This window comes from Pipistrellus kuhlii, unplaced genomic scaffold (genome assembly GCF_014108245.1).
Source record: "Pipistrellus kuhlii isolate mPipKuh1 unplaced genomic scaffold, mPipKuh1.p scaffold_m20_p_88, whole genome shotgun sequence".
Taxonomy (NCBI): Eukaryota; Metazoa; Chordata; class Mammalia; order Chiroptera; family Vespertilionidae; genus Pipistrellus; species Pipistrellus kuhlii.
Window position 1 is genome coordinate 318,483 of NW_023425593.1, and position 11,555 is coordinate 330,037.

Consider the following 11,555-nt stretch of genomic DNA (forward strand, 5'->3'; position numbering starts at 1 on the left):
CCCACTTCTAAGAATATATCCTAAGAAACCCGAAACAACAGTCAGAAAGAATGCATGCACTCCTATGTTCGTAGCAGCGCAACTTACAATAACTAAGATCTGGAAACAGCCCAAATGGCCATCAGCGGATGAGTGGATAAAAAGCTGTGGTTCATTTGCACTGTGGAATACTAGGCAGCTATAAAAAAGAAGAATTTCTTACCCTTTGAGGCAGCATGGAGGGACCAGGGAAGTATTATGCTAAGCGAAATAAGCCAGTCAGAGAAAGACAAGTATCACAGGATCTCACTCGTATGTGGAATCTATAAACAATGTAAACTGATGAGACATGGACGCATGGAACAGAGTGCAGTCTCAGAGGGAAGCCGGGAGGGTGAGTGGGTGGGAAGAGATCAACCAAAGACCTGGTACGCATGCGTGGCCCAGACAATAGGGTGGTGAAGCCTGGGGTGGGGGTGGGCTGGTTAGAAGGGGTCAATGGGGGAAAGGCAGGGCATATGTAATACTTTCCACCATAAAGATTTAATTAAAAGATGATATCCTAGGAAGAGGTAACAGGTACTAAGTCTCCTGTAAAGAGGTGATCTCTTTATTTTTTTTAGCTTTCATTTACATTTTACCTTTACTGATTTGTTTGTTCGTGTGTTCACACATTCATTCATCTTTTTTAAAAATATATATATATTTTATTGATTTTTTACAGAGAGGAAGGGAGAGGGATAGAGAGTCAGAAACATCCATGAGAGAGAAACATCGACCAGCTGCTTCCTGCACACCCCCTACTGGGGATGTGCCCGCAACCAAGGTACATGCCCTTGACTGGAATCGAACCTGGGACCTTTCAGTCCGCAGACTGATGCTCTATCCACTGAGCCACACCGGTTTTGACTCATCCATCTTTTAAGTATCTGATGTGTGCCCACCACTAGCCTGGCTGCAGACCACAGGGCACTGCCCTGCTCACCGTCGCAGGAAGGACAGAGAACGTCATCTAACACAACGGGGCAGGCTGCTCCAGAGGCCTGAGCGGGGTGCTGTGGGTGCAGACGGTGACATCTCCCCACGAGCGTCAGGGAGGCCTCCCAGACGCCACGAGAGGCTGGGCCTTGGGGAGGTGGGGGGAAGCGGGGAAGAAGAGGGAGCTGGTCAGGGGGACGCGATGAAGCCCCAGCCAGGCCCAAGGGCAGTGCAGGTCCAGGTGCAAAGGTGGTGAAAAGCAAGGGGTGAGGCTGAGGGGCCACCCAGGGCACAGCACTACCATTAGCGAGAGCGGGAGGGGACAGAAAGGAGAGAGGCAGCGGAGAAACGAGCTTCAGGGTTCGCACTGCTCCCTGTCTGTCTGTCCTTCTCTGTCTCTGTGTATGCGTCTCCATTTCTCTCTCTCTCTCTCTCTCTCTCTCTCTCTCTCTCTCTCTCTCTCTCTCTCTCTCTCTCTGTGTGTGTGTGTGTGTGTGTGTGTGTGTGTACACGTGCGCCAGATTTGAGAGGAGGCCACCCGGAGAGGGAATGAGCAGTGGGAAGGTGTAGCTAAGGTGCAGCCTGGAGGGACTGTCTTGATCCCTCAGTGGTTGGGAAGCGGGGGGGTGGGGGTGCGGGTGGGGGAAGGTGGAAGGGTGGAGGGGGGGGGTAGGGACTGCGGTCACAGCATGAGAGGCAGTGGAGCAGGAAGGTGGCTGCAGAGACATGGCCCCATTTCCAGCCTCGCCTTCCTATTGGCTGGTGCAGGGGGCGGGCGGGCCCCCCAGGACAGCAGGTGGAGAGCAGGCCATTGGCAGCCCAGGCTCTGCGCCCGGAGAATCCATTTAGAGGGGAAGTCTAGGCTGGGGGAGGCCAGGCTGGGGGAGGCCGGGCTGGGGGAGGCTAGGCTAGGGGAGGCTGGGGGAGGCTGGGCTGGGGGAGGCTGGGCTGAGGGAGGCTGGGGGAGGCCAGGCTGGGGGACGCCGGGCTGGGGGAGGCTAGGCTAGGGGAGGCTGGGCTGAGGGAGGCTGGGGGAGGCTGGGCTGGGGGAGGCTGGGGGAGGCTAGGCTAGGGGAGGCTGGGCTGAGGGAGGCTGGGGGAGGCTGGGCTGAGGGAGGCTGGGCTGGGGGAGGCTGGGCTGGGTGAGGCCGGGCTGGGGGAGGCTGGGGAAGGCTAGGGGAGGCTGGGCTGGGGAGGCTGGGGGAAGTTGGGGAAGGCAGGGGAAGGCTGGGCTGGGGGAGGCTGGACAAGCCTTCTAGCAGAGAGGGAAATCATACTCTTTGCTGTTTGGGTCAGTAGAAAAAAGCAAATAGTTTTCTTCTCACCTTGAGGTCTTCCTTTCCTTCCAAGGTTAAAAGGAAGTAAAACCCAGCACACTTGGAGTGTGGGTGCCGCTCCCTGGGGTCTAGGGTTGGGCAGGAACATGGTGCCTATGGGAACCGCACCCGCTCTGAGGCCGAACCCCGCACCAGGTGGAGCTGGTCCCCGAGCGCCTCTGTCTGCCTGTCACTGTCCACCTGTCACTGCCTGCCTGTCACTGTCAGTGTGTCACTGTCTGCCTGATACTGTCCACCTGTCACTGTCCGCCCGTCACTGCCTGCCTGTCACTATCTGCGTGTCACTGCGTGTCACTATCTGCCTGTCACCTTCTGCCTGTCACTGTCTGCCTGTCACTGTCTGCCTGTCACTGCCCGCCTGTCACTGTCTGCCTGTCACCTTCTGCCTGTCATTGCCCGCCTGTCACTGTCTGCCTGTCACTGTCCACCTGTCACTGTCCGTCACTGTCTGCCCATCACTGCCTGCCTGTCACTGTCCGTCACTGTCTGCCCATCACTGTCCGCCTGTCACTGCCCGCCTGTCACTTCCTGCCTGTTACTGTCCGCCTGTCACTGTCCGCTTGTCACTGCCCGCCTGTCACTGTCTGCCTGTCACTGTCCGCCTGTCACTGCCCGCCTGTCACTGTCCGTTACTGTCTGCCCATCACTGCCTGCCTGTCACTGCCCGCCTGTCACTGCCCGCCTGTCACTGTCTGCCTGTCACTACCTGCCTGTCACTGTCCACCTGTCACTGTCCGTTACTGTCTGCCCATCACTGCCTGCCTGTCACTGTCCGCCTGTCACTGTCTGCCTGTCACTGTCCGCCTGTCACTGCCCGCCTGTCACTGTCTGCCTGTCACCTTCTGCCTGTCATTGCCCGCCTGTCACAACCTGCCTGTCACTGTCCACCTGTCACTGTCCATTACTGTCTGCCCATCACTGCCTGCCTGTCACTGCCCGCCTGTCACTGCCCGCCTGTCACTGTCTGCCTGTCACTGTCCGCCTGTCACTGTCCGCCTGTCACTGTCTGCCTGTCACTGTCCGCCTGTCACTGTCTGCCTGTCAGCCATCGTCTCTGTTCTCGCCTCCCCAGAGCAGAGGGGAAGCCAAGGCAAACTCGGCTCCACCTTCCACTTGGAATAGCCAGGCTGTGCAGTGCAGGACGGAACAGCTTACTCTGGAGTCTCACTTTGCTCACTTGCAAGATACGGACGCTACACCTGCTCCAGGGCTGCCTGAGGGCACGGAGGCCTTCGCCCAGTGCCCAGCACAGAGCGGTGCTGGCTAAGGAGTGGGAACGAGCCGCCTGGGGTCTCCCAGGCCCGGCAGCAGGGTGCCCAGGGTCGGGGAGCAGGTGGCAGAGGGTGCAGCCTGAGGAAAGGAGCTCCACATGGGACGCTGCCTTGGCCACCTGTAGCCAGCATGCTGAGCGGAGCCGACGGTGCCTGTGCCTCGGACTGAACACCAGCTAAGCTCTCACCAGCAGGTGCGGGCATGGGGGCTCAGCTGGGCTGTGTGGACGAGGGGTGGGGAGGTGGAGAGACAGCTGTGCTCTGCAAACCCCAGGGGGCTGCTGACTGCCCAGGCCACACGATTAGGGAGGGCCGAGCCCCGCTCCCCAGCCAGGTCTGAGGGCCCCGGGCCGGGCCCTCCGGAAGCTGCTGCTGGGGGTCCGCACGGAGGCCTTTGCGCCTTCGGCTCTTCGTCTCTTCCCTGGAAGAGTGACTGCAGTGATGGGAGCCGTCAAGGGGAGTAACTAACGAGAAGTGACAGGCCGGCTGGAGGACTTACTGCTCCCAGCCTGAGCGAACCCCACAAACGGAGGCCTCTCTTTCCAAAGGACATAACAAAGCACTTCCCTCTGGGGTTCGATCCTCCCCCACCCCCGCCCTCCCAGCAAGAAAAAGGAAGACGGTGCGGGCCGAGTCCCAGTCAATACGATGGTTTCTTCTAGAACAGAAGGTCCCTTCTCGGATGGATCCTGTTTGCCTTCGGAGTGGACAAATACCATGACGCCCTGCGGGAACAGACCCCACTCCTAACAACAAAGCCTCAAACCCGGGGGCACGTCTCCCTCGGTTCACCGTCGGGGGAGGGGTGGAAGCTGAAGCGGCTCTGGCGGGCGGCTGTGGTGAAGGATCAGACCATAACTGCCCCGGGCGAGGCCGGCAGGAGGCTCAGCCCCGCGGGAGGCCCTGGCCCTGGCGGAGGCCAAGGCCGCGCGCTCACTGTCCGCCCCGATGCCGGCGGGCACCGCCGCGTCACCAGGCTCAGGCCACGCGGGCGCAGGGACAGGCCCTGAGGACCCGCCGCAGAGGCCCCTCCACAGGCGGCGCGGACGGAGCCTGGAGCCTCCGGCGGCACTTTCACAGCCGGTGACGCCTCCTCTGTGGATGTGTCCGCCCCTGGGTGCTCTGAGGTGGTGGAAACCCTGCCTTCTGTAGAGCCGGAGTCTCAGAGCCCGCACAGGCCTGGACTACAGGCGGCAGGTCCACTCACGGCCTCCCGCTCACAAACAGGTGACCGGTTTGTGAGCGGAAAAGGTCCCGGTGCACGTGTGAGAGCGGAAGGGGACAGAAAGAGCTGCCGCCGCCGCCGCCTGGAGCAGAATGAGCTCAGAGCAGCGCTCCGTCCCCTCCGGCCGTCAGGGGCTCAGCTCAGCCTGGTCCTGCTCTGCTGCTGCTGCTTCTGCACCATCCTCCTCCTCCTCCTCGCCCTGCTCTCCCCTCCGCCGCCTTCACAGACCGAATGCCCAGGCCCTTGCTGCCTGGCTTCGAGGAACCGCCTGTCCCGCGCTGACGAGGAGCCTGAGGGTGCCCCCCTCCCTCCTCGTGCACCAGCCCCGCGCTCTCCCCATTTCCACGGAAACGACACCAGTCTCACCACCGGACTGCGGCCCGGGCTGCACACAGCGCTCACTGACACATGAAGTGCTGGCTTCAGCGTTCTCCTCATTCTGGTCTATCTGGTGCCAAAGGAAACACATTCCCTTTCTGAATGCGGACAGCCAGGGAGCTCAGATAACCAGCGTTTTTGTATTTTTTGCTGGAGTCGGCATTTGGTGGTGGAGGTGGGGGCAGGGATGGGGGGAGAAGTCAAACTGCTGAGGACTTAACTAGAAGCAGCGACAGATAGATCGGTCACGCCGAATCAGACCCGCCTGCCACCCACCGGACGTGCCCAAGAGCCACAGGAGGCTCCTGACTGCCAGGCGGGGCTAGTCCTCCCTGGGGGATGTGCGGAGTCACAACAGCCACCCACCCAAACGAACCATCGGGCCTCCGAGGAGTGCGGGTAATGCTCTGCTTCCGCTGTGAGATTTATGGGGTGACACCCTGCACCAGGCCTCGGCCTCCACGGCCCCCCCCTGGGTGGCACAGAAGCCTCGGGCTGAGAATGATGATGTGCCTCCCGGCAAACGGAAAGCAAATGGCCTTGGATCCGAGTGCTGGCTGTGCCCTGGCCCCGCTGTTTGTGAACAGGGTGATCGGAGACTCTGAGCCTCAGCTCATTTGTCTGTAAAATGGGATGAGAACGACATTTGCTCTCACTGGTGGTTTCAGGGTGAGATAGACATGCCAACGCTAAACCTTGTGCAGATGTCACGGTCCACGCAGTCCCCTCTCCGGCGCTACCAGTGAACTAACAGCCTGCAGTTCACATTTCAAATCCCAGCCCCAGTGCACGTCTACAAGAGGAACCCATCACGCTGTGTCCTTCATGGATACACACCGTGATACATAAACTATGCCCTCATTTTAAAATTGAGAAACGTGCTTAATGCCTGTAGCTTCACCACTGGACTCTCTCTGCAGAAGTCTGTCTGTCCTGGGTGTCCATGCCCGGATGTCTGTAGGTGCCCTGTGGCTGTCCCGCAGATGAGGCTCGTGTTTCAGCTACTAACCTTCCTGGCAGGTCTCTGGCCACCCCCTCTGATCCTGAGCGAGGCTCCCTGGCTGCCAGTGCAGTGCCGGATGGAGTCGCTGCTGCCCTCTTCACATTAGGCATCGGTCCTGCCGGCCTGTTAGTCACAGGTTACTAATTGCCACGAGTGGACAAGCGCCCGAGACTATTTAGATAAGGTGACACGTACGTGCCTCCCGTCACAACCACATCCGGACCAGCCGCACAGTCTCAGAGTTTAAAACACCCTCAGAGGATGCTCGTGGCCCAGGAAACCCAAGATAACCTGCGTCTGATGACCTCGTTCCACAAGGAAGAGGACAGCACCTGGGGATCCGAGTGGCATGGCTTCCCCAGAATAACCCCGCGCCATTAGGAAGGAGCCAGCGCCACGGGGTTTCCACTCTGCTCCTTGTAAGGGCACCCCCACCCCCACATCCTCGGGGTCCTCTCTTTCCCCCCGGAGAGCGGCAGACACCAGGGCACTGCGGAGTTTCCAGGATTTCCAGCCGCGATGGCCAAACGGAGATGTTACAACATCTGCCCTATTTTTCAGGCAATTTCTCAACATAAAAGCCGGTGCCAATTATTCAGCGTTTGGCTCATTTACTGCAGCTTCTGAAGAGCAACTGTGAACTCTGTGAGCTGAAGAGGAGGGAGAGATCTTCTATTTCAAGAATGTGTGACTGGGCACATCGTCTGGCCCCCCTACTGAGCGCGCTGTTTAACTTCGGCCGAATCGCTCTGAGCCACCGAGGCACACAGTCCCTTCCTTTTCCCTCTTCTGACAGTCCCTGACGCCACCTTTTAAACTGTCTGTCCAGGCCATCAGCACTAGGCGCACTCAGGAACTAGACTCATTTATGCGCACTGCTCAGCTGAGCACAAGACAAAAATAGGATGAGACGAGGTATGTGCCTACTGGGAACCTATCATTATTATGGCCATCCTCATTAATGTGGGAAGATGAGGCAAGACATAGAATCCTACTGAGACCTGCCATTAAACTGCAGACCAATGGACTACACATCCAAGCTTTCCTTAACTCGTTGTTAGGGAGAAAGCTCCTTCCCAGCCTGGCAGAAGTTTCAACGAAAATGTCTATTGTTAATCCGGTAGTAACATACCCAATATAACAAAGTTTGTATAACAAATATGATAGCTGGTCCCTGTCCATGTAATGTTTACACACACACACACACACACACACACACACACACACAATTTAATCTTTGTGACCTAGGGCACAGAAGAACCTTTTTAAAACATATATTTTTATTGATTTCAGAGAAGGAGAGACAGAAACATCAATGATGAGAAAGAATCATTGATCAGCTGCCTCCTGCAAGCCCCCTCACTAGGGATTGAGCCACAATGCAGACATGTGCCCTTACCCAGAATCAAACCCAGGACCACTCAGTCCACAGGCTGACACTCTATCCACTGAGCCAAATCAGCTAGGGCTGTTCTATGTATAATTAAAAAAGAAAATAGTCCTGATCCTATTTTTGCATTAATGGACAAGAAAACGCAAAACAAGCTGAATTAAAACTGGGCTCCTCACAAGTGTATCATCCCACAGATGAATAATTCTTCAACTCTTTCACCTTTAAAACGTTCCAAAAATCCAATTATCTCAACAAATAGTTCACAGGCATTTTGTCTATGTAAATGGGAAAAGTGGCGCACAGGCGAGTGAGACCCGGAGCAGACAGTCTACCGGGGGGGTGTGAGATATGCATTCAGGCCAGAATGCTGCAGAGGTAGCAGACTAGAAGGCTACTGGATCCCAAGAGAGGAAGGAATAGATTCTGCTGGTGAAACCATGGACGGGCATTTGGAGGGGGTGGCGTGTGAGGTGAGACCTGGAGGGTAAACAACATTTTGATCTGTAGGGTAGAGAGTCACAGGGCCCTTTTGGCGGAGGAATGACTATAAACACAGCACACGACATGGTTAGGGCACAAGAAGAAATCGAGGTTCTCTGGAGAATTGTCTGGAGGCAGGGAGGAGAGGAGAGGAATGATCCTATAGAATAACACCCTAATATGCAAATCGGCCGAATGGCAAAATGACCAGTCCCTAGGACGTGCACTGACCACCGGGGGCAGATGCATTCCCACAGGGAGACGCCACTCAGCCAGAAGCCCCGAGCTGAGCTCACAGCTGGCAAGCACCGTGGCGGTGGCGGGAGCCTCCGTGCAGGGAGGCAGCATGGAGCGAGGGGTCCCAGACTACGAGAGCCCTGGACTGCGAGAGGGATATCTGCCTGCCAGCGTAGGCCTGGTCTCTAGGGGTATTGGGCCCAAGCCGGCAGGCAGACATCCCCCAAAGGGTCCCAGTCTGAGAGAGGGCACAGGCCAGTTGAGGCCCTCCCCCTGCTCCAGGCCTCTGGGTGCATATAAAACCCTAATATGCAAATAGACTGAACAACCAGTCGCTATGATGTGCACTGACCACCAGGGCATGCAAATGGAACATGGTAGGCATTGGCAGCAGGCAGCAGAGCGAGGAACATGGCGGGCGTCAGCCGCAGCGGGATGGTGGAGCAGGTGAGCAGGGGTGCCAGACCAAGGTAGGACACCAGTCATTGTCATCAGAGTGAGCTTCCGGTGATTCCTGAAAATTCTTTGCTCCTGTGTGCCACGGTCCTGCCTGGCACTCACACCCCCAGCCAGTGCCTAAGCCGCCGCTTGCACCCTCTTCCTGTGTCCAGCACCGGTCCCGATTGCTTGACTCCATCAGTGGGTGTGAGCGGCAGCTGCTGGCCCTGATCACCCCTGAGGGCTTCTCCACCTCCCCCTGTTCCTGAGGGGCGATGGGGGCAGCAGCGGGTGCTTGCACTCACTGATGCTGCTGGCGCCTGCCCCGATCACTCCAGATCACTCCACGTGGTCAGCGGGTGCTAGCAGGGCCTGGTGCTGGCAGCACGTGGGAGTAGCGATGGCAGGAACGGGGCTGCGGGCAAACAGGGGACCAGGGGCAGCGGTGGGAGGGGCCAGGCGGCGGCGTGGAGGATGGGCAAACCCGCCCTGTGCCCACCACAGCCTCCTGACCACCTTTCCTTTCAAGGTGCACAAACATGTGCACTGGGCCCTGTTATCCTGTGAAACTTCAGTGTGAGAATGCAGCGTTTGTACTCAGCATTAGGAGCAATGGAGACTAATACAGGTTTAAGATGAGTGGAGTGAAATCACAGAATTATAGAAATTTTGAACGCAAGTTCTCTCCACCCCCATTTGATAGACAAAGGAGCCAGAACAAGAACCAAGAAAGCTTGCCAGATTCCTAATCCAAATTCCTTGCTTTATACCAGCTGTTCTGCACGGTTGCCGGTCGCAGCGTGCAGGGAAGAGGAGAGAGGGTCCAGATCGACGCGGCAGCTCTCACGGAAGTCCAGGAGGAAAGCTCAGGTGGAGAGTGAGGCCCTGAGCTCCAGGGGAGGCTGGGGTGGCAGTCAAAGGAGGGGTTCCGGACATCAGGCCTGTCAGCCCCGGTGACGCAGGCTGTGAGGCCGTGGGGCCCCGGAGGGACTAGGGACCCTTCTGGGTCCTGTTTGGAGCCAAGGAAACCGAAGGCCCAGGTAGTGAATAGCCTGTCTGAGGTCACCCCGATGGTCAGGTCAAGACCAGGTCTCTGGGGGTCTGGGGGCAGGGCTTAGCTCACTGGACCACAGTGGCTGGCTCCGCCTTTCTGAGTCCTGGCTGACTTTGGTCCTGTCTCTGGGTGAGACCCACTTGGCTCCTGCATAAGCGAGTTTCTCCTGTTTTTCCTGCCACTGGGCCCTGGCATCTCAGACATTCACAGCCCCCACCCTCCCAACCCCCCAACCCCTCAGCTCCTGCCTCTGGATGTGTGCTGTACCTCCGCCCTGCAGCCCCCTCCGCCTTGCAAACAGCGCCCCCCCCCCGCCCTGCAGTCCCCTCCACCCTGCAGTGCCCCCCGCCCTGCAGCCCCCTCCGCCCTGCAGCCCCCTCCGCCCTGCAACCCCCGATGCCTCTGGCCTCGCCTCAGGAATCCTGCTGGTGACAGGGGCGCTGGCGGCGCTTCCGTTGCCCCAGAACCGCTCCCCATTCTCCTCTCTGCTCCCTGCGGCCTGTCTCTCCCCACTGTCCGGCTCACTCCCCTCAGTCCTGTCCCTTCCTCCGCTTTTCGGTCCCTCCGCCCCGTCCTTCCCCGTCCCGGCCTCCTGGCTCTCCTGGTGCCCGGCCTCCCTCCCTCCTTCCCCTCCCGCCGCTCCCCTTCCCTCCCTCTGACCCTGCAACACATCTGTTTCCAATCTGGGCCCTGGAGGCGCCTGTTTGAAACTAACCCTCCCCCAGCCTCAGGAACCTGGCACCAACTCCCCATACCTCTCTCCCCCCACCGCACCCCACCTCCACCCCCACCCCACCCACCCAGCACCCAGCCGCTCCGGGACGACGCCCTCAGGAGCGCAGACCCTCCGCCGCCCACGGTGCGGCCGCGCTGGACGGGGACCGCAGCCGGAGCCCGCCCCGCCAGATGTGCCCCAGCGGCGCGGGGGGAGGCGGCTGCCTCCTGGACGGCCGTCCGGCGCCGCGTCCCTCCGGCGCGGCGACTCCGGTCCCTGCCCCGCGCCCCGCGCCCCGCGCCCCCCGGCCCCCGGCCCCCGGCCCCCGGCACTCACCCAGCCAGAGCAGGAGCGGGGCCATCCCGGCGGAGCGCGGCGAGGCTGCGGGGCGGCGGGGGGCGGGCGGCCTGTGCCGCCGCGGGGGCTTCGGCGCCCCGGCCCGCGCCCAGATGGGAGCGGAGCCCGGGCGGGGAGCGGCGGAAGGCGCTACCTCCGGGAACACGTCTCCCTGTTTGGAAAGAAGGAGCGAAGAAAGGAGAAAAAATAGAGCGAGTGCAACCACATGGCCGCCTCCTCCCGCAGCCCCTCCCTCCCGCCCCGCCTCCCGCCTCGGGGTGCACGGGGGGAGCGGGCCCAGGCCCACCGGGGCGCGGGGCGCGGGAAGCGGGGCGCGAGGAAAGCGGGGACCCTCGGCTAAGGCCGGGCCGAGGCCCTGCAGGCTGCTCTTTTCGCCTGGGACCTCCCTGTCTGTCTAGCATCTTTTTCTCGCTCAGACTCTCTGCTTCCACTCCTCTTACAACCTCTTTTCCGCTCTTCTCTCTTCTCTCTCTCTCTCTCTCTCTCTCTCTCTCTCTCTCTCTCTCTCTCTCTCTCTCTCTCTCTCTCTCTCTCTCTCTCTCTCTCTCTCTCTCTCTCTCTCTCATTAAAATTCTCCTGCGGCTCCCCTCTCCCGGCCCCATCTGGTTTGGGCGGCAGCAAAGTGCAGAACAACCGACCAACCGACCACGCAGACTGAGCCCGGGCAGCGGGCGGCTGTCCCCTCGCTCTGTCCCTGCAGCCACCTTCCC

The 11,555-nt window shown here is 59.5% G+C and overlaps 1 protein-coding gene across 1 annotated transcript in view; it reads right to left on the reverse strand.

The window, feature by feature from the left end:
- The window catches only part of LOC118712341 (CXADR like membrane protein), an 88,660-nt gene extending 77,618 nt beyond the window's left edge, over nucleotides 1-11,042 (reverse strand). The window contains exon 1 of the mRNA XM_036425983.2: nucleotides 10,825-11,042. Coding sequence (XP_036281876.1) covers nucleotides 10,825-10,849 — 25 coding nt within the window. The 5' untranslated portion in view covers nucleotides 10,850-11,042. The remainder of the gene's footprint in view (nucleotides 1-10,824) is intronic.
- Between the last annotated feature and the right edge of the window lie 513 nt (nucleotides 11,043-11,555).